The sequence below is a fragment of the Thrips palmi genome, unplaced genomic scaffold (assembly GCF_012932325.1).
Source record: "Thrips palmi isolate BJ-2018 unplaced genomic scaffold, TpBJ-2018v1 HiC_scaffold_5, whole genome shotgun sequence".
Taxonomy (NCBI): Eukaryota; Metazoa; Arthropoda; class Insecta; order Thysanoptera; family Thripidae; genus Thrips; species Thrips palmi.
In genome coordinates, this window is record NW_023144632.1 from 9,451,552 (window position 1) to 9,472,762 (window position 21,211).

The 21,211-nt window shown below is 51.4% G+C and overlaps 3 protein-coding genes across 7 annotated transcripts; 2 read left to right on the top strand and 1 right to left on the bottom strand.

Moving 5' to 3' along the window:
• Window positions 1-1,831: 1,831 nt before the first annotated feature.
• On the top strand, window positions 1,832-11,195 carry LOC117651361 (transcription factor kayak, isoforms A/B/F). Of its 2 annotated transcripts, none has more exons than XM_034395327.1 (4): window positions 1,832-2,115; window positions 9,572-10,018; window positions 10,197-10,304; window positions 10,450-11,195. In XM_034395327.1, exons 1-4 carry the CDS (start codon window positions 2,020-2,022, stop codon window positions 10,987-10,989), a joined length of 1,191 nt encoding a protein of 396 aa, XP_034251218.1. In that variant the 5' UTR covers window positions 1,832-2,019; the 3' UTR covers window positions 10,990-11,195. The 2 variants fall into 2 exon arrangements, with proteins under 2 accessions (XP_034251218.1, XP_034251217.1); XM_034395326.1 differs by lacking the exon at window positions 1,832-2,115 and adding an exon at window positions 9,055-9,427.
• A 1,358-nt stretch (window positions 11,196-12,553) lies between these two features.
• Window positions 12,554-16,977, bottom strand: LOC117651359 (breast cancer type 1 susceptibility protein homolog). Its single transcript, XM_034395321.1, has 11 exons — window positions 16,759-16,977; window positions 16,393-16,619; window positions 15,421-16,263; window positions 15,185-15,323; window positions 14,255-15,113; window positions 14,104-14,171; window positions 13,649-14,021; window positions 13,361-13,561; window positions 13,097-13,240; window positions 12,868-12,988; window positions 12,554-12,786 (listed from the first exon to the last, which is right to left on the bottom strand). Exons 1-11 carry the CDS (start codon window positions 16,839-16,841, stop codon window positions 12,611-12,613), a joined length of 3,234 nt encoding a protein of 1,077 aa, XP_034251212.1. The 5' UTR covers window positions 16,842-16,977; the 3' UTR covers window positions 12,554-12,610.
• A 62-nt stretch (window positions 16,978-17,039) lies between these two features.
• On the top strand, window positions 17,040-21,131 carry LOC117651360 (islet cell autoantigen 1-like protein). Of its 4 annotated transcripts, none has more exons than XM_034395324.1 (11): window positions 17,040-17,169; window positions 17,276-17,327; window positions 17,526-17,767; window positions 17,845-18,005; window positions 18,077-18,238; window positions 18,322-18,514; window positions 18,671-18,791; window positions 18,893-19,068; window positions 19,194-19,457; window positions 19,545-19,732; window positions 19,820-21,131. In XM_034395324.1, exons 2-11 carry the CDS (start codon window positions 17,311-17,313, stop codon window positions 19,949-19,951), a joined length of 1,656 nt encoding a protein of 551 aa, XP_034251215.1. In that variant the 5' UTR covers window positions 17,040-17,169; window positions 17,276-17,310; the 3' UTR covers window positions 19,952-21,131. The 4 variants fall into 4 exon arrangements, with proteins under 4 accessions (XP_034251215.1, XP_034251213.1, XP_034251214.1 ...); XM_034395322.1 differs by having other exon boundaries at window positions 17,042-17,169; window positions 17,257-17,327; XM_034395323.1 differs by having other exon boundaries at window positions 17,049-17,144; window positions 17,257-17,327.
• The last annotated feature ends 80 nt before the right edge of the window (window positions 21,132-21,211 follow it).

Here is a 21,211-nt window from a genome sequence, read left to right on the forward strand (position 1 = left end):
TATTTTTTTTCGGCACCAAAATGCAAACTAAGTGTACGCAAAGACAGATAATGGTCTCAGGATGATTACTACCGCGTTTACGGCAGTTGGGCAATCAGAAAGCCGCCAAAACGGCGTGGCTCCGGCGGGTGTCGTTCCACCGCCCGGCCGGCTAGCGCAGCGGCGCCTACGGAGCGGCGGCGGATGAGCGGGTCAGGCCGCTGCGGTGCGGATCGGGTCCAGATGGAGTCTCCTCAGCAGCGGGTCTGTTCGGGTCCGTTTCGGGTCACTTTTCTCACCTCTGTTTCACTCCGCCGAACGCGCGAGGCCACCAAAGGCGGATCTAGTTGGAAAGAGCCGGAAGGGGGGGGGGGGGGGGGGAGAGGGGGGCAGACACCCCCTGTGAAGTAACAACTTCTGTCTGTAACCAGTATCTGTAGGCAGACGCTGACTAAAACTATCCTCATCCCCTCCCCCTTCCTCACGGCGTTTCTGGATCCGCGGCGCACCGCTGTGCCCCGCGAGACGCGGTTTGTTTGAGTTGCTCTCTGGCTGAGCTCATTACAGTGGCTTAGACTGTGTGTCCCGTGTCTTTCAAGTCGCTGGGCCTTCTTTCTTGCGGCCGCCAACTGCAAGCAGACTGGAGGCCTGGACGGCCGCCTCGTCCATGCTGCACATCTGCAGCACCCCGCCTAGCCCACCACCTCGCCCCCGCGGCTCCGTGTAAGACCCGCCAATTTCCTGTTTATGCCCTGCGAGCGCACTGCGAGCGCACTGCGAGCGCACGCACGGCCAAAGCGCGGCCGCCAGGCTCATTCCGAGAGTCTTTTTCGTCGCTCTGTCTCTCTCGCACCGACGAGGGACGCCCCAAGAGTGCGAGAGAGACAGAGCGACGAAGACGACTCTCGGAATGAGTCTGCGGGGCGGCGTAGGCGGCGGCGTGCGCGACAAGGCGGCTTGCTCGCGGAGCACATCGCGGGCAGGGACGTCCCTCCGCTATCTGCAGCACCCGTCTGCCTCTCTCGTGGAAACGGGAGGGTGTCCCGCTGGGGTGCAAGAGAGACAGAGCGACGAGCCCACTCTTCGGAGTCGCTCGGCGAGCCGCGTTATCAGTGAGAGAGGCGAGTGGCTGCGCTTGTCGCGTTTCGCGAACGTGAGCGGCGGAACGGTGGAGGGCATGGCCGTGCCGCTGTGTCGCTCAGGTCATCCGAATTGGCGTGCATTCGCTAACAGACACGGCTGATTCCGAGCACGGCTTCGTCGCGTTGTCCTTCTCGCCTCTCGCACCCTAACCGAACGCCCCACGAGTGCGACAGAGGCGGACTGCCGAATGCTGCCTTCAGATTTCGAAGTTGGCCTGCAGCCGCCGGTCGCTGGGGCGGACGATGGAAGTCGTCGCCCTGTCGCCTGGCGGGGCAGAGGAGCCTGTGCAAGCGCAAGGCAAGATTTCGCTCTGTCTCCCTCGCACACATCCGTAACGCCCCACGATGAAAGCGAGAGAGACAGCGACACAACACTGGGTCGAGGATGGTGGTGCAGTCAAGACGTCAGCTGTTGCCCGGCCGCTGCTCTTCGCGCTTCGCGGAGCTCGCGTCGCGTCGCGTCGCGGTGCACCAGGGAAGTTCAGTTCGGACGGCGTCAGAGTTTCCGCGCCGAACGCGCCGAGCCGCGCCGTGCCGAGCCGCGCCCGCCGAGAGTTTCTCCTCGAAGCAGTTCCAGGAACGCGCTGACGTCACCCCACCGCCCGAACGAGCCGAACTTTGCCGAAGCAGCCCCCACTCCGCGCTCGGCTTTCCCGCCTCACCCCCTCCCCCTCCCGCGCTGGCCTTGCCAGCAAAACAAGCCGCCGTTGCCGCTTTGCCGCCAGTCTGACTCAGCCAGTCGCCCTGTACACACGAGCGTCCTCCGCGTCGCCCGCAACCGTTACCCCGAGCCGTGTCGAGCCGCGCCTGCCGAACCGAGCCGCCTCCCGACTGCGTCCCAGCGCTGTGGATTTTGCTGTGCGCGTCGAGTGCCTGTGATGTGCTAAGTGCCGGCTTCATGTCGCAACTTGTGCCCCGTGGACCCTCGTCGTTGGACACTTACGACTACTGCGAAGCCAACATGTACGATTGGAGTAAAAGCGACAAGGGACTGGTGAGTAGCGCGTAGCGAGAGCAGTGCCGCGCGAGGTTCCCCGAGGGTTCCCCAGTCCGGCGACAGCGATGACTCACCCGGAGTCCCCCCCTCCCCCTCCCGGCCGCCACCCTCCAGCCACCCCCGCGCTGCCTCTAGCGCCTCTAGCGCCACCGGCTCCTCTATTTACCATCCATCGGTTCGCGCTTGGCTTTTCGGCTCTCGGTGCAGCTCGTCTGCTTCCGTCACACGCCGCGACCCGCGCAGCGAAGCAACCAGCTCCGATTAGTATGTATTTACAATGCTAAGGCGCCTCCCCGGTCGCGGCGGCTACACTGTACGACTGTCTGTCACTCGCGGCTCGCCGCGGCGGCAAGCCACTAGGCCAATCTGCATGGAACATGGAACGGACTCGAATCCGGGTTGCATCATCGCCTCGCACCTTGCACCATTTCCCTGGGAACAGTTATACTGGACGCGGATTGTACAGCTCTGCAGTTGCGGGTCACGACACTGGGAACCGGGGGTGATAGTACAGTGTATGTCCGTCCGTTCCCGGACACTTTCTTTTCCCCGGGGTTGGGCCGTGCGGCCTCTCGCTCGCTGCGGTGGTGGTGATGCGCTGGTGCCCGGCGTGTTGCCCGGTCCCGTTGCCGCGGACGGCCTTGAGGGACGGCCCCTGCGGCCCCGCACTGCTCGGCCTCGGCCGTGCACCGCTGCGGGGCTACAGGGGTCTCGCCGAGACTCTTGGGGGTTGCTGCAGGCACTACCTGCCCGGGTCGTCCGCAGGTGTCCGCAGGTGTCCGCTGGGCCTCGGCAGGGGGTCCTTGTCGTTGTCGTGAATGGGGATGTGCGTGGAGTGGCAGTGGAAATGGGAAATCCCCGTCCGATCGACGCGTTGACGTCGCCAAGCCGAGCCTTCTTCAGCTGTTCCCCCTACGGACAGGACTCCCCTGCGCGGCAAAGCACGGCGGCGGCATGCGGTCGTGCGCGAGGCCCGCCGGCCCGCCGGGTCAGTAGCCTGCCCCCTCCCCCTTCCTTTTCATCCTTCTCCGGGACGAGCACGGCGTCGGCCGGTGTAGACGTAGACTGTGGACACAGGTGCATCCGAGTGCACTCGGCCGAAGACGAGTTTGATGGGACGGGACCAACCCTCGCCGCCTGTGGGCCGGGCCTGGTGGGCTTTGCGGGCCTTGTGGAGGGTCAGTGTGGCTTAGGCTGCCCTGCCCTCTCTCTCTTTGTCGTGTGTGTTGTTGTGCTGTGCGCGCTTGCCGGCCAGCTCGGCGATTGGACGAGAGCGCGCTGTCGGAATGCCGTTCAGTGTTGGGGTGCGGAGGGAAGGGAGGCCGCCAATAGGGTCTTGTTGACCAAGGCCGCGACGCCACCACCCTCGGCACCCAAGAAGGCTCCCACTGCTCCTTTTTATACCAGTGCTGCACACAACTGCAATGGCACTTTACCACACTGCAGCAAGGTTCGGCAAGAAAGAAGTGCGTGAAAAGGAGAAAGCCGGTCGCTGCTGATTGTCCCGCAGAATGCAGGCAGTACTACTGTAGACTGATTCCGAGAGCCGTTTTCGTCGCTCCTGTCTCTCTCGCACTCACGGAATCAGTCTGGAGAACACGGCACGGCACGGCGCGGAGGTGACGGAGGTGCGCATCGTCCGTCTGAGGCGTCCGAGGAATGTCGTGCTTTGTTGACGCCTTCCTCAACGCGGACCTGGCAGACGCGGAGGGCGCGCTTTCGGCCGAATCCCGAATCTGGCGGCAGGGGGGTGGCCCGGTGTGGCCCGGTGTGGCCCGGTCCTCTTGATAGGTCGCAATCAAGCTACATTACTGGTCGTCCCGGCGGGCAGTGGCCGGTCGTCCGGCGGGCTCCGCGACGCCGACGTCGGCCCGACCGCCCGACCCGACTTCGGCTGGCCGCGGCCGCCTCGTTTCGTTTCGCGGAACGGCGTCGGGGTCATGACGAAACCACCAATTACCATGAGCGGCTTTCCATCGTGGGCGTGGCGGAGCCGCTGCACCGCCTGCCCGTTCCGAAGAATCCCTCGGTCGCTCTGTCTCTGTCGCACTCGCGTGGCGATCCGCATTGGTGCGATAGAGACAGAGGGATGAAAACGACTGCCCTGGCTGGACGGGCGCGCGACGACGCGAAGCCTGTTTGCGTGTCGTCTTGTGTTTCGACAGTTTGGCAGCAGTCTCTGGGTAATGTGGCGTCCGCCCCGCTTTCCGGACGTTCCTTCTAGGAACCGCTTCCCCGAGCTGTCTGCTTGTTTTCCTTCTGGCTCGTGCTTCCCCCGCCCCGCCGCGCTGTTGGGCTCGGAATGCGATCAGGTGAGGCCGTGGCGGGGCGCGGCGGCGCGGCACCGAGAAGCCCCTGTATATTGCGAAACGCGGTTGTCGGGCGTAAACAGCCGCGAACGCGAGCGAGCAGTCAAGGGCGGCGGCAAAGCACGGCGCGATGGCAACCCCCAAACCCCCAAACCAAACGAAAACTCCCCCTCCCGGGGGCGGGGGGCGCCACTGTTGCCCCGCGGTTCGAACCGCCACCGCCCGCTCCCTCCCCTCGCCAGGGTAAATATTGTCCCTGCGACCCCGCGGCGTAATCAGAGACCGTGGGGCAGGAGACTGATTACGCTCACCGCCGTCTTGTGTTTCGTGGGGCGTCGTGTTGGTGCGAGAGAGACAGTTAGGAAGAGCGAGGCAGCGCGGCAGGTTGCAACGTGTGCGTGCGCGTCCGTCCGAGTCCCGAACTCGAACTCCCGACGAGTCCCGACCTGCCTCTGCCCCGCCTTCCCGGAACAGTCCATTGCTGCTGGCCGCTAATCCACCAGCCTTGCCAGCCGCGCGCCGTGCTGGCGGTGGCCATGCCTCGCCCCGCCCGTCTGAGCTGGGATAGGATTGATCCGGATCGGTTGAATTGACTGAATGGCCGCACCGCCCGTCCGACCACCCTGCGCTGCGGCCGCGTCGCGTGCCCTCTGCTGGTGCCGGACCACCTCTATCGCTCTCAGTGGGCGGCCTGTAGGAGCGCGAGAGAGACAGAGCGATGTCGTCAGTGTCAATGCTTTCAGCAGACCATCTCTATATAGACGCGTTCTCATCTCCGGCCCTTGGCTCGTCTCAAGGGGGCATCAAAGGATTGCTTTTCGCTCGAGGGACCCACCGGTACCGTCACTCGCTTTGATTGGAGTCTCAGTGCACGGTATCCGAGGGACGTAGAGCTCGAAAACGCGCTCCGAGTTGGCTGACCGGTGAGGGCGGTCTGCTGCCCCCCCCCCCCGCCGCCAACGGTCTCACTACCCCAAAATGCGCAACTTTGGCGTGGCAACCCTGGCCGCCCCTTGCCGCCGTCACGCTGGGTGCGCGCACTGCGCGTGCGAGTCCGCGACCCCTCGCGCGGTGCGTGGGCGCGGCGAGCGAGGCCTGCACTAGTGGGGTGCTTTGGCACATTTAATTTCTGCAGCGCCTTATTCCTCCCCTCGCCCATTCGTATGCCGGCCGGGGTGGTGCTGCCGCACGGGGGGGGGGGGGGGGCGTCTCCCTCCCTCTCCCTCCCTCTCTCTCGTCCCCTTGGCTTGGCCCGCGGGTGCGAGAGAGACAGCGCCGGAAGCTCTGTTCGACCTGCCGCGAATGTACAGCGGTATTGAGCGGCGCCCTCGTTTACTACTATCGTAACTTTCGCTCGGTTTCCATGAAATCCGCGACTGGCTGCGCGTACTACAGGCGTTGTTGCTAGTCTTCATACTCGACAGCGCCGGGCGCTTATCAGTGGCGCGGAAGAGCCTGGCCTCGCAGCGCTGCGGCGGCCTTGCGGCCAGTGGGCCAGACGGCCAAACGCGAGGCCGAAAATGTCTGCGGCACGACGGCGGGCCTGGCGGCCGTCTTCACCGCCTCACGTCCAGAAGAAATAACCGACCTTTGACGGCCGCCGCGGTGCTCGCCGCGGTGTTTGCTCCGAAATTTAAAAGCCACTCCCCCTTCCTTCCTCGCGCAGGCCTTCCCCCCAGGCCTTCCGCGCCGCGCCGTCGCGATGCCATGCCGTGTTGACGGTGTGGTGGCACGGCCGGCACGCGCGTGCTGCCGGCCACAAGGCGTGCCACACGGCGTGCGCGGCGCGTGCCGATATCGCGCCACCCCAATCAGGGTCTCGTTGGAGAGGCGGCGGAGGGCGGCCTCGCCTCGCGCCTCGCGTGCAGGAAATGCCTGCCGCGCACAGTCTGATTCGGCGGCACACCGTTGTCGTCGGCAGACCGCGTTGTCTCTCTCGCTAGCAGTGGGAGGCACAGCAGTCTGCGGGTTTGCCGAGTCCGGTCTGGCGCTGTCTGGCGGCGCGTCGGCCCCCGTGCCCCCGTCAGTCGCCAGGTATTTGTCCCACTTCCGGCTCGCCCGGGCTCGGCCGCGTCGTCTCCCGCGTGCCCCGTGTCCACGTGTCCCCCTCGCCCGCGACGCGCTTCGCCGGTTTCGCCACGTGGCGCCAACCTGCCAGTGTCTTTGCACCGGCCAGCGCTAATTTGGCGCCTTGTACGGCCCGCACCGATCCCACCGACGACAGAGGTATCTTTGTGCATGCAGCCTGGTTCCGCGGGGGTGCGACGGAGACTGCGACGGAGCGGCCTTTAGCGGGTACCCCGGGGCGGGGCGGGGGCGGGGCCGTCCCTTGGCGTTGCCGCCCGTGGCGCAACATCAAAACACCGGCCTGCCATCCCCGCGCGTCCGGCAAGGACTGGCCGCCGCCTCTAGATCCTCGACGGCGTGCCGGACGCGGCCAAAACGCCGAAATCAATGGAATCGATTCGGCGAACGATTGGCGCGCTGAGACGCTGCTTGGCTGGGCGCGGCGGGCGACGCTTGGCACGCGTCCCCGCTGTCGCTGCTGCTCTTGTTTGGCCCGGCTGGGTGCGCTGGGCGTGCCGGGCCGCTTTGCCGCCTGGCCGCCTGCTCGACTCGTGCCCCGCTGCTGTGCTGCTCGGCTCGGCCCCTCTGCCACTGCCCTGCCACGCGGCCCCGCGCGGCCCACGGGCTTCTCGACGTTTCTGAGGCCGGCTTGCTTGGCTTGCCTTGCTTGCTGGGCTGCTTGGTCAGCGCGGAGCAAGCAGAGCAAGCGGAGCCCCCACAGCCCCCACAGCCCCGCGCCACGCCGCGCCACGACTACTATGTGCCCCTGCCGGACCAGCCGTAGCGGCGTAGCCGTAGGGGGCAGAGGCGGGGCGCGCCGACCGACCTGGCCCCCACTGCCCCCACTGCCCCGGCAGCCCTGGCCGCCGGTGGCTCGCTGCGTGGCTGCGTGCTCCGTGCACCTTGCATTCCCTAGAGGCTGCAGCCTGGAGCGCGTGCATGGAACTAGGCTGGCGTACCTGAGCCCCGATCCTTCTGCGCTGAGCTGCGCTCCCCTCAGGAATCGGTCGCGGAAGAAGTGATCTCATCCTCGTTGTGTGAAGCTTCGGCCGACGGCGCTGTATACGACGTTTTGACCCGGAGTGTCCGCAACCTGGCCATGTCTTTTTGCTGCTTTTGCGCTGGCGGCCGGGGCGAGCCCTCGTTGCGCTGCACCGGTGTTGCACCTGAGCGGGGCGTGTCCGAACCGTCGATTCCGAAGTGCTTTGGCTGGCTCCCGTCCCTCTCGCGCTCTCCCTCTCGAGACAGATAGCTGAGTTCGGAATGGCACAGCACTGCTGACATGCATCCATCCATCGTGGGCGTGTCGCGTCCAAGTCGTGTCGTCCCATTGAGCCGGGCCCGTCGGGCCTCGGTGTTGGGACGTTGGACGCAGGGATTAGGGGGCCGCGCAGGGCCACGCCACACCCCTCCTCCCTTTCATTGCGGTGGCGTTGCGGTGGCCCCGTCGCCCCGTCGCCTGGACGGCCCCCGGCCCAACCCGAGCCAGCCCCGGCCCCGGCCGGCCCCCGCAAGGCGACGGCCACGACGGCCCGGGCTGTTGTTGAGGCTGCTGGGCTGGCTGCCCGGCTGGCCGCCTGGCTGGCGCACGGTGGCGCGGGGCGGGCGGGGTGGGCGGCGGGGAGCGTGGAGCGGCTGCCGCCATGCGGCCCAGTGCGACGTTGCCACGTGTTTGCGTGTGTACGTACGTCCATGTGTTGGGCATGGCCGAGCCTGGCCGAGCCGTAGGCTCTTTAGCCGAGCCGGGTTGGAAACTTGAAGGGCAAGGGCCCCGAGGGCCGAGGGCAGCCCAGGGCCCAGGACCTGCTTCTGTCTGATGCCCTTCCCTGGTTGATTCGGCCTCCGCCCTGACGGATGCACCTGCAGATGGCAGGCATGCCCGGCAGCACCACGCGAAGGGAGTTCTAGTCGGAACTGCGTTGTAGCGGCCTTCGCCACTTCGTCTCTCTCGCACTCAAGGGCGTTCTCGCATGGGTGCGAGAGAGGCAGGGCGACGAATCTCCCGCTCGATCTCCCGCCTCGCCTCGCCCTGAAAGGACTTCCCCGGCGGGGGCGGCGAACCGAACACCGAGTTGGCACCTGGCGTCGCGGCGACGGCGACGCGCCGGACTGGAAGGGGGAAGGAGGGCACTTTGGACTCGCGTGTGTGTGAGTGAGAGAAAGAAAGAGGGCGTTGGAGGGGGAGGGGAGACGTGTGGCTGCGGGTCTGGACTCGCGCGCTACGCCCGTCGCCGTGCCGCCCGCCCCACCGCGCCGCCGCGCCGCCTGCCGCGCCCATCCGCGGGTCGGAACGTCGGAACGGACGTGCCAACAGCCGCACAGACTGCGGGGAATTTCCGGCGCGTGTTTGTCGGAAATGCCGTTGTATCGGCCAGGGCCCCGCCAGGGCGTTCGCGCGGGCGGGCTTGGCGGCGGTGTCGGCGTCGCGGCGCCCGGGACGCGATTGGCCTGCTAGGCCCGACTCAAAGGCTCCTCGGCCCTTACTCTATATTTATCGCGGTGAGCTTGTCGGGATGCGCCACGCCTGGCACGGCCTGGGCACGGCCGTGTGTTGCGATGCGCGTTTGCTCAGTTGCGACCGCTGGCTCCCGACGGGCGGGCCAGAGGCGCAGAGCCACAGGGTGGCTGGCCCGAGCCCCGAGCACCGGACGATGCTGGCGCGATCGCGGCCGCCGCCATAACGAATCCCTAACGACTAATTTTCGCACCTTTCGAACGAACGACACAAGTTGATTACGACTTGTCCCCTCCCCTTCCCCTCGCGCCCCCAGTGTAGGCGATACGGCGCTCAAAGTACACCAATCGCCATGAATTTTTTCCCCCACGCCCCCTGTTACCCCTTCGAAATCGATCGCAGTGGCGTGGAGTCGCACCAGGCCATGCCGGCCATGCCCGATCTCTCGTCTTTGCTCATGCAGGAGCTATATCAGCAGGTAAGGGCGGCCCCTTGGGCGGCCCCGGGTTTGGACAGTCAGGAATGCGCTGCCCTGGGCTGGGAAGGACGACGGCGAAGTGAAGGTCCGTAGTAGGTCAAGAGGTGTTGTTCGCATCTAACATCCGGTTCTTGCCTGTTGCAGATCCTGCCCCTGGAGTCCTTCGGCCTGCCCCCGGGCGTGCAGACTACCACCACGCCCACGCTCACCCTGACACCCACGACGATGCGCTCGTTCGCGGCCGACCTCCTGAACGGCGCCCTGGACGACGAGCAGACGCCCTACCACAACGAGGCGGGCTTCGTGCCGCCCGTCGTGCACACCTCGTCGTCGTTGTCCACCTACGTCGTGGACTCCAAGTCCTGGCAGGGCGGTTCCGTCACCACCATGCCCGCTGCCAGCGCCGCCAACACCGCCAGCGCCGTCGCCACCAGCAACGGCACCGTGCCCGTCGCCGCGAGCGTAGCGGCCTCCACCGTCCTGACCGCCCTGACGGCCCCCGTCCTGGCGGAGTCGCCGCCCCTGCCCTCCACCACGCCCACCCCGTCCAGGAGGAACGTGGGAGGACGCCGGCCGAACAAGTCCAGCGGGGTGAGTTGAAATGACTTCATGTGGTGCAGCGTTTCGTCTCCCTCTCTCTCGCACCTGTTTCGGGACGCCTCCTGAGTGCGAGAAAGACAGATTCGCTCTGCTGCAGGCTGCAGGCTTGAGGGGATGACCTCGAGCCCTGTCGCTGACTGTACTGACTGTATGCTTTGTGTCTTGGCAGATTTCCCCCGAGGAGGAAGAAAGGCGCCAGATGCGACGTGAGAGGAACAAGGCGGCGGCAGCGCGGTGCAGAAAGAGGAGACTTGACCAGACCAATACACTTGTCATAGTAAGTTTGCTTTTATTTAAAGCCGCAAAGAAAACTTTAAAATACTATTTTGCTTTCTTTCCTATTTCTGTTTTTCTTCCTTAAATGTGACATTATCATAATGTAAAAGGTCTGGAAAGTAACATAAACTTTCTTGTTTTTCTAGGAAACTGAAGGTTTGGAATGCAAGAAACGGGGCCTTCAAAATGAGATTCAGCAGTTGACGAATGAAGTGAAAGAGCTAGAGTTCCTTTTGGAGACTCACGTCTGTCGCCTACCCCGCTCAGAACGCTGTGCCAGTCCTCTGGATATTAAGCCTACCATCTACGACCTAAAACAAGAGGAGGCAGAACATAATGAACTACGTGAACCACCAATGAAGAGACCCATGATGAGTATGCCAGCTCCTCCGGTGGCCCCTGCTGTAGCCACTCCTGTGCAGTCGAAGCCATCTAGACCAACATCATTACCCGTCTCATCGCACAACATCTTTAGATCAACTGCTGCAGAAATTGCTGGTATATCCATTACTACTCCATCGACAGGTATCATGCTGAATTTCGACTCACTAATGGAAGGAGGAACTGGCCTCACACCTGTGTCAGGACCTCTTGTCCCATCCTGTTCTTCTCAACAGCGCAACCAAAATTGTGTTGATCTGTCCAGTCCTGACAGCAATATTACCAATAAGCTGGTGTCATTGTGACGGTACTCTGGCTAATTATGTGCTACCTGTGCGGCCGTTTGTGCAATTATTGTCCAAAACTGGTAAAGAACAGTTTTACATAGTCAAAAATTTATTTGTGATTTTATGAGATACTTTTATTTTATAAGAAAAATGTTTTTTTTTGTTTGTTTTTATTGACTTGCAATATTTAGTCGTACATTCAAATACATTTAATGTTGAATCAATTTTGTGTTTTCTTTAATTTGACCTTGCTGGATCGGGAGTCAATAGCAATGGATTTTTGCATATTGCCTGTTGTGGGAACAAGTATTGGATTATTTTGTCCCACACCAAAGTGTTTTTTGGGCTTTGCTCAATACTGCTCCAAATTTACTCTATTTTGCTTCTACTTTGTTTAGATTTTTTTTTTTTTGATACTTTGGTATTTTTGATAATGATATTAAAGCTATTCAGTTTTCATGAAGAATATTATAAAAGTATAAGGCTTTTCATTTAGTCTCAAAACACTAAATAAGTGAAATGCTTGTTTTGATTGTTAAATTGTGAACCAACAATCCTACATTGTGCGAAGCAGCATACTTATAAAATATATATTTTATATGTTCTATGACATATTATTTTAGTCAACTTAACATTGTTTACAATGAATGAATATGTGTGAATAGTTGATCTCAGAATGATGGTATGGAGCCTGAAGTCACCGTGAATCTTTGAAAGATGCCAGTATTAATTGTTAAGTGACAGGAGCTACCATGAGACTTTGCTACAAAGTCTTTGCAAGGCTAAGGCATAATACAGGTACTGTAGTGCCATACTATGCCCCATCAAGTTTGCTACATTAAGCTGTTGTTCTTGCTACATGTTTCTATTTTGTTTTGCTCTGTCACATTCCTGCTGTTCTCATGTTTTAGGATATCAAACTTAAGACAGCAGAAATCTATTGAAAATGTAGTACTAAATTACTTGATTATATATTTTTACAAATCAAATTTTATACATAACCTTACTTGTTCGACTAGTAATATATAGCATACATGTGAACATGAAGTGTACACATTTCAATGTGATAGAGGTTTCATATTTTAAGTAAATAAAGCTTTGTTTATACAACAGAAAATTTTTGATTTCATTTTATTTGTCCCTCTACCCCATGAGGGACCAGGATTTTCTGACCCTCAAGGTAATTGGTTCTGAAAGTTTACACACAAGTTCAGTAATGGAACAAGTTTTTCAATAGACTATAAATAAACATCAACATGGGCACATTATCACTAGAGTCCTTAAGCTTAATATCAGAAACTGCTGGGGCAATATATGCTAAAAACATATATAAAGCAACAAAATATATCAAAATTAAAGCTTTCTACAAGAATCAGGTATAAACCAAAAACCGCAGAGCAAAATGCTGTTTTTTTTTCTCCATGCAAAAACTGTCGCAGGAAGTGGCACAATTCAGAGACTTTTCTTAGATTTATGGTGTTTTAAATTATATTAAAGATGAAAAGGATTACCTTATGACAAGAAAACATCTCTCACAAGGTAGAAATGAATAACAACAGAAAATCAAACAAGGCTAGAAACCTATGATAAAATAAAATTACAGATTTATTGCAGACTCCAAATCATTTGCTGTAGTAGATCACTGCTCGGATTCAGTTAACTCAAACAGGTAAGATGGAATACCCATAGACGCAAGGTAGTCTTCAGAGACATCACATAGCAGCATCGCTGAGAAAGATGTTACAGAAAATTTTCCGATGCAGTCCAAAACCCACTCATGCTGAACAAGAGGAGTGCAGTACTCTTCCAGCCAGTCTGCGGCAAAAAATGAAGATACAATTAATCATCTAGATGACTAACCTAGAGTAAATGTAAAAAAAAAGTAAAATTTATTACTATTATATTCTGCTTCTTTGGATTCGTCCCATTGAGCAAGCGCTACTGGTATAATGCGTTGCTGCAAAGAGAATTCGGTTGGCTTGCTAACCATGGAGGCGCCACAATCAATTAATAAAGCCTACAAAAAAGAAAAGGGGGAGTCAAATAGAATATTTATAATAGAATTAGAACAGAAATGTGGCTGTCATAAACAGAACACACAAAACTAAAATTAGAGTATCTTTACCTGCATTTGAGCTTTTGATATATCCGGAAAATCACCAATGCAACAGAACTCAAAGCCACTGAACAGATTCTTCTTGGAGAGGCGAGACTCTCGTGAACGTTGAGGGCCTGGCTCACCTGTGGCATCTAGTGCTTCAAAAGGTTCCTGGAAAAAGATTGATTTATTATTAATAATTACTGAGTTGCTTGTATTTCTATCTGTAATGCCAGGTAATAGAGTCTGAATCTTTCAATAAATTAATGCAACCAATAAGGATTCCAATACCTCTGGTAAAAGTTTCCCGGCTTCTATGCATTTCTCCACCCATGCAAAGGAGACAACCCATTTTCCAGCAGCAACAGCACAAAGGTATTTCAAGGTTTTGTCAGCCCTATTACTTTCATCCACTCGAACAATGAGATGTGATGTATCAGACGTGAATTTGGAAGAAAATTCAGCTTTAACAATATTTGCAAGCTTTTCGACCTGGAGATAAAAAGGCACTTACTAGTAAAATAATGAAACAAATGTAAAAAAAACTACGTTCTTTTAAGTTGGTTTTAAAATCAATACCTGCGCTACTAAATTGCCAGGAAGACTGCTACAGACAAATTGCAGCTTAGTGGTTTTAAGTGCATCTTCTGCATTCTCTCCGTTTCTGGTCTCTGTAACTTCTACAGGATCAGAGAAAAGGTTTGACTCAGAAGCATCTTCAGTCACTGGTGCTTGGGAAGACGCATGGTTCTCCACTATTTGAATATCCTCACAAGTATTTCTCTGGTTACCCAGTGACTCAAGCAGGTCTTCTTGAGGCAGGTCGTTAGGTTTGCTTCCTATTGAGTCTTTGTGGTTGTCTCCAAGTAAAGGGGGTACAAGTCTATGGCTGGGAATTGTGGGAATTGGAGGCTGCGAACTTGGGACAATATCATCTGATTGAGTTGTTTGCCTGAAATAAATGTAACTAATTTAAAAAATCTCTCTTTCAATTAATGTTTTTGAGCAAGTCGTTTAAAGTATTTCCTACTCACCTTGAAGTAAATGAAAATTGCTTCTGAGGAGTGGGGTTTATGACTTCAGAATCACCATCACTGTCAATCTAAAAAACAAAGTTTTAGGGACTCCTTTAGAAAATTCATTTAAATTAAAAATGAAAGTTGCAGAGAACAAATTAAATCTTACTTGGTTTTTTGATGTGTTGGACAAAACATCCAAGCAGTCTTCAAATCTTTCATTCACTGGTTCTGAGTTCACCACTTCATTTAGCCACCCTGCTGATTGCATCCTTTCCTCTTCTGCAAGCCGGGCTTCAATATTTGCCATTATTTTTGACGTGTCTACAATGCTAATATCAGCATCATCATTATGAGAGCTACAACTATTCTCGTTGTCAGATAGCACCTGAATTTTCTTTTTCTTCTGTTTCTGTTTTTTAGACACACCAACATCAGAGTCTGACGAGTCACTAAAGCTGCCCAATGGCCGGGGGCGTTTAGAACTTATGTCTGGGCCGACACTGGAGCTTGAATCATCATCAAGATCCACTTGAGGAATATCATTTGAAGCAGCTTCTAAAGTAACTTTCTTCTTAGGACTTCTTCCTATGACATCTAGTGAGCCACAACTGAGTTTGGAATCTTGAGATTGTTTTCTGTCTTGATGCACTGTTCCACAGGTCTTCTCAAGATTAATAGCTACATCTCGACCAGTTATGAATGCATCTGAGGTTTGAAATTGAACATCATTCTGAGGGTAGGTACATTCAATAATTTCTGTTTCTGAAATAGCTGTTGCCTCGTTGAGTAGAGATATAGGGCTAATGGCTCTACTTTCTTGAACGGGTGGTTTCAAGGGTTGGGTTAACAGCAATGTTTCGGCATCCATATCAACATCTGATTGGGCACCCAAACTTCTCCTTGCCATGGGAATACTTGAAACGTGAACAGGGCTTTCTCCTTGATTGTCAAAAGACTTATTCTTGGTCATTTGTGGACTTCTCACCAGAACAGACTCTGTTTGTGCTTGAGCATCCTGCAGCAGCCTGTCAATACAGAAGACCTGTTAGGCAGTAAATGACAGCCACAAAAAAGCAGAGAAGGAGAGGGGACCTACCTGAAGGGTGTCCTTGTAACATCCTTACAACGCATGTGCTGTAATGAGCCCCTCAGGTAAAAAGGCACATTTGGAGATTTCTTTGTAGTCAAACGCCCAAGTTTCAGAAACTTCACAATAGTCTGGTGGTCAGAAAAACCTGTAAATATTTTCAAAATTGCTACATTATTTCAAAAAAATCAAAAGAAAATAGGAATGAAGATGGCAAACTGGTAGTTTGAGGCAATATACAATACCTGAACAAGATGGCGCAACTAAGCGTTTCTTTATATTTCTAGAATGTAATGAGAGATTCTTTTCACTCCTTTTTTTAACAGGTAACATAGATCTCTCACATACTTCAATTTCTGACTGGAGGCTGTTTACAATTTCATTGACCCTGTTTTTCTTTTTCAGCACTGGACTATCTAATGAAAGATTCAAGCATGGCAGTTCATCACTGCTGCCAGGATCTTCAATACTAGGTGCAGGGGAAATCTGAAAATCTTTCTTCATATTTTGAACATGAGACCAGCCAGGTGAGTTGGTGTTTTCTTTATCCAGGTCCAGTACAACTATGACAGGATCAGGGACCTTCATTTCAGGATCTCCTGTTGATGTCTTGGAGCCTGCCTTTGTTGGTGTTATTTTAAGAGCCCCAAATCCCTTAAGGGATTCTTGTTTAGCTTTCACATTTAGTTGACCCATTCTTTTGGGTGCAAGCAATGTCTTTGATTTCTGCAATAGTGGTTTTTTCACATGACTTGGAGGCTCACAATCATCTTCAATATAAGCTGATAATGGTTTCTTCCTACTCGTCTGATCAGGATTAATTTGAGAGACCGATTCCATTTCTGAGTCAGAATCTCCATTGGTTGGACTGTTGGATTGTTGGACAACAACAGGTTGGAGTGACTGAATCGATACCTGACTAGCACTTGGCGCATGCACATCCAAGAGCCACGACTCAACCTTCTTACTTCTCTTCGAAACAGTTTTCTGGTCACCAGAAGTGGAAGATTGATCTAAATTATCGTGCTCAATGGGTGGGAGAGATTGACGAGTGTTTGAGTGGGTACTTTCCTTCAAAAGCTGAAGTACTGTAAAAAAAAGTACAATATAAGCGTTATGGGTAGGTGAAACAAAAATGGCGATATTAGGAAATCAGAGGAATATAAAGAAATTCTTGTTAACAGACAAGAGTGATAAGTAATCTTCAAAAAACTCACCATCGTCACAGCCCATATCCGCAATGTCCTTCTGTGCACTAGAAATAATAACATGCACAGCTTGAACAACACCTCGTATTTTTTCATTTTCAACAACGCCACGGCGATTGATGCGAGCATTGCACAAAGGGCAAAGTGCATTCTTTCCTTTCACAACTCTAATAATGCAAACTTGACAGAAAGTGTGTCCACAGCGTGTTGTCATAGGGTCTCTCAGTGTTTCAAAGCTGTAACACAAGAATGTAAATATAAGACTTCGGATGAATAGATTACAAACCACTACTAAAAACGTCTAGAAGCAAATTTCAAAAATTTAACTGATCATTAACCTGCAAGAAGACACGAAAAAAGATAATAATAATTTACCAAATAACACATTGCAGATGCTTCTGCAACGTTCGAATTATGTCGGCCACAAGTCTCGCCTCATTATCCTTCTCGCCTGCCATCGTTGAATTGTTGAATAGTTGAATAAGTGGAAGTAGAAAATAGAACAGCACAACGACGAGGGTGAAGATGTTCGGCGTCCTTGTATTTTGGTTATCTTCTATTTGTGTTTTGTGGCTGTGGTCATGAAATCTTTCGCGCCAAATGCATCGATAAATTTCGCATACCTTGTTGCGACTAGCCTCTCTCATCCTCCCACTGTCGTTCGTCTGCTTGCCGCGTCGTCTGCGTCGCCCCTTCCTTAGTCGCCCCTTGCTGTGAACAGATATTTTTGACATAAATTATTGTGGATTTCTTTCTGCTCTGTAAGAGTCTCAGCTCACACTCCCAGTGAGTTGTTTTATTTTTTATTTTTGTTTTTGGTACTCTGAGGAGGACTAGGATAGCGTAAAGTGCCCCACCTCTTTTCTTTGACAGGTCCTCTTGCTTTTGACAGCACAGCGGTCGGTGGATTGTGGCGCCATAAGGACCATGAATGGATACGGATAGTAAGTAATATTCGGCTTAAAAACCTTTGAAACTTCAGCCTTTTCGTGTATTTGCATTTTTCCTTCCCAAGGGTTTAACCAGTAAGGTGCGGGTTATAAGTGTCATTGTCACTGACAGATTCCAACCATATCCATTTTACAACTAATGTAAATGAAACACAATAAGTTCTGGGTGTTTATATTCTTTTCTTCTTTCAGTTCTGGCCAAGGAGTAACAGCAGATCAATGGAACAACAAAAGCAATTCTGCTATGTCCAAGATGGAACACACATTTTGGGTCACAAAACAGAGTGTTTTTCGCAAGTTTGGGAAAAAAGAAGATGAATGCATTGTTGCATCTGATGCGGAGCTTGATGCAAAACTAGAACTTTTCCGATCTGTTCAAGACACGTGTTCAGAGCTCCAAAGAATTCTTGACAAATACCAAGAACGTCTTTGCAGTAAGTTTAATATGAGCTCGAGCATTTTCATAACATATTATGTGGAGCGTTGAAATTGTATTTTTCTTTCATAACAGATTTAGCTCAAGAAGAAAGTGCTATGGGAAGATTTTTAAAGGAGTGTTCAAAGCGAGATCAAACAAATGCTGGCAAAGCTATGATTAGTGTCGGTCGAGCTCTCTCCTACTCTGGGCAGCAGAGACTTGCTTTGCGAGTTCCTCTTCAACGTCTTTATCATGCAAGTTTATTGTTTACCTCTTGTGTCCAGCCTTTTTGGATTTAAAAGGAAACTAATGTGTGTGTTTGCAGGAAGTTGAAACATTTCGTCAGCGTGCAATTGAAGACACTTTACTCAATGTATCTGCAATGGAACGGCAGAGGACAGAATATCGTGCTGCTCTTAGCTGGATGAAAAACATTTCTCAAGAACTAGACCCTGACACCCATAAGCAGCTGGAAAAGTTTAGGAAGGTAATAAAATTTTAAACAAAACAATTGCTCCTTTTTTAACTATCTAAGACTTTCTTTTGTGTTTTATTCTTTGTCCTCTGAAGGTCCAAGGCCAGGTTCGACAAAGCAAAGATAATTTTGATCGCTTGAAATTGGATTGCCTGCAGAAAGTTGACTTGTTAGCAGCTGCAAGATGCAACATGTTTTCGCATGCTCTCACTTTATACCAACAAGCCCTTATTCAGCATGCTCGTAGAGCTCATCGTGCATTTGGTACTGTTGCCAATGATATCAAAGGTAATACATCTTTTACATCCTTAGTAGTTAGTAGTTCACAAGGCAATAAAAATTTCTATATGAAGTGATTTTACCTATTAGTTTATCCGACCAAGTTCATAATCACAGAAAAATAGTCAATTGCTTCTCATTTTTTTTTCCATTCTATTGTGTTAGGCTACCAGCACTATGAGTTTTCTGTGGTTCCGGAATTAACTGAAGAGTCCTCTCGCCTGGCAAGACAGTCTAAAGAAAAAGATAAGTCGCAGGGAGAAGAGAGGCAAGATGAAAAAGATGGGTAAGAATCTTATCACAAAAAAGTTGCCAATTTAAAAAAAATAAATGTTTGAATATATTTTGCAATTATTATTTGTTTAATTTATTTCCTCTCTCAAATAGGCTTCTTTTCTTTGATACTGAGTACCATGATGACAAAACAGAAGGTGTGCAGTCATCTTCTCAAAAGCAGAAGTCAGACAGCATGCAGAACTTGTTGAACAGTGCAGGAGAGCAAGGTGTCCTTCCTCTTATTCCTTTAGACTCAGAGGAGTCCATTATGCCTTCTGAACCAAGTGGTATGAGGTTTCACCATGTATTTTTATTGTTACAAACTTTTGTTACCTCATGTTCCTCTCCCCCACCCCCCTGGAAATCTGTAATCTATGATTAATAACAAATCTTACTTTATTTTATTTACCAGGAATTTCTACCTTAGACCTCCTGGCATCTGATTGCCTCAGCCAATTAGATGATGTGTTGGGGAATTCTTTCTCTGACGGAGTTCCTGCAAGTGTGTCTGAAGAATGGGAATCCTTGTTTACGAACAATGATTCTAGTGCATCGGTTGGTGATGGAATCTCTTCAGAAATTTCACCCGCAGTCGAAAATAGTGATGGATTCTTACCTTCCCAACTTCTTGACAACTTTGCTTCATCCTTGAAGCTTGAGCTCTCGACTAATCCTTGTACTGTTTTATTTGTATATTCTTTGGAGTTGTCTACTACTTTTTATTACTGTCTCATTCATTGAATCATGTATATTGTGTTTTTAGGTGGTTCAAACGTTAAAGCAAAGGATGATTCAACTACGCCAAGCAGTGCTGCAGCCTCATCAGAACTAAGCTTCATGTCAAGTCTAATGGCCAATTTGAAGCCCCAAGCTCCTCCTCCAAGCCAGACAACAGCAACATTACTTCCAAGCCCCACAGGCTCTAATCAATCACCAAAAATCAAGAATGAGGTACTGTATTGCTATTGCCCAATCAGCTCCTCCTGTTTTGTAATTTTGTGTTTGCTGAGGTACATCAATATTTTTTCTCTGTTGCAGGCTCAAAACAAAATGAGTAGCACAAGTAAGAAGGATATGTCAGCCTGGTATGATCTCTTTGCCGATTTAGATCCCTTAGCCAACCCAGATGCACTGGACTCCAAAACCCTAGAAGAGGAGCGTAACTGTTAACATATTTGCTGTATGATGAGATCTATATTCTATCTGGCACATAAAGTTATTATTATCACCAAACTCATATTTTTTTTATTAACTTTTTTTGAGGTGTTGTGATTCTTGCAAGTAGCCATAGTAGCTTTTTGAGACAAGTACTTCCAATTGTTTTGTTTGTACGTTTTTTGCACAGGACATAACAAGATGTGTGGGTTATGCTGTGCCTAATTATTTTTGCAAGGATCTTGAATAATAACATATTGATTGAATTTATGGAAATGAAGGGACCATCTCTACTGTACATTTTGAAATTGTAGGGCAGTTCGAGTAGCCTCATTTTTTTGATAAATTGCATGGAGTGTCCAGATTGTGGCATGTTTATTCTTTTGTTCTTGTTTTTATATGAAGAAACTAAATCTGTTATAGTTATTTCTATTTTAACTACATAGCAAATAAACTAGGGTTGTCTTTCCTATAAATTAAAAAAAAGGTAAAAAAGTTACTTAATAATCCATCTTGTATACATGGATTATGGATTTGTTTACCATGTATTCATTTACATTGCTGAAAACTGTGCTATTTGAGCTGTTTCCAGCCACATCATTATATCAAAATTGTGTGAACATGGAAAACTGAAGTCTCAGGACAGTGGAAGGAGAGATTTTATATCCACCTGGCTTGCTGTTTGAGGTAGATAGAAAGTAATTTAATGAAAAATAAGTATTTTAGCCTAGCTAAGCTGAAACGAATCAGTCACATAATTTTTATACAAGTGTATTGTATCCTAATGTCTTCATTCCAGCCAAGTGTTTAGAGTTTCTGAAATTGGTCTACTTGTTAAAGATAAATAGTCTATTCCAAGGAGAGATAACATGAACTATTTTAAGAAAGTTTCAGAATAACTATTATTCTGTAAATTGCATTTTCTGAGTTCCTTCATTTTGCTTTTATACTTACTTGATGCTTGAACTCCTCTTAAGCCAAAGATACAAGTTGTTATTACAAATTATTGCCCTTAAACTTCGTATTTGCATGTCTCAGCAGAGGTAATATGCACTAGTCAAAATCAACGACAGAGAGAGAAAGAGAGACTCTCACTAGTCATTAGTCATTGAATATTTTCTGTGTGTTATGGTTGAGGATGGAGTGGGTGGCTTCACTTGCACTAAGATTCAAATAAAAATGACTACAATCATAATTTTTTTTAGTGTTTTGCTCTTCTTGATTCCCTGCCCAAAATCACCCCTGTCCACTGAAGCAAATTGCTTAGAAAAGTGC

Excerpts from the sequence above, each read along its gene's own strand:
- LOC117651359 (XM_034395321.1), bottom strand. The coding sequence starts at position 16,841 with ATGGCAGGCGAGAAGGATAATGAGGCGAGACTTGTGGCCGACATAATT. Across the intron at positions 16,264-16,392 it reads GGATATGGGCTGTGACGATG|TACTTCAGCTTTTGAAGGAA; the intron begins GTGAGTTTTTTG and ends TTTTTTTTACAG. Across the intron at positions 15,324-15,420 it reads AGTTGCGCCATCTTGTTCAG|GTTTTTCTGACCACCAGACT; the intron begins GTATTGTATATT and ends AAATATTTACAG.
- LOC117651360 (XM_034395324.1), top strand. Across the intron at positions 18,239-18,321 it reads AGCTGGAAAAGTTTAGGAAG|GTCCAAGGCCAGGTTCGACA; the intron begins GTAATAAAATTT and ends TGTCCTCTGAAG. Across the intron at positions 19,458-19,544 it reads TGAGCTCTCGACTAATCCTT|GTGGTTCAAACGTTAAAGCA; the intron begins GTACTGTTTTAT and ends TTGTGTTTTTAG.
- LOC117651361 (XM_034395326.1), top strand. The coding sequence starts at position 9,302 with ATGAATTTTTTCCCCCACGCCCCCTGTTACCCCTTCGAAATCGATCGC. Across the intron at positions 9,428-9,571 it reads TGCAGGAGCTATATCAGCAG|ATCCTGCCCCTGGAGTCCTT; the intron begins GTAAGGGCGGCC and ends TGCCTGTTGCAG. Across the intron at positions 10,305-10,449 it reads AGACCAATACACTTGTCATA|GAAACTGAAGGTTTGGAATG; the intron begins GTAAGTTTGCTT and ends TTGTTTTTCTAG.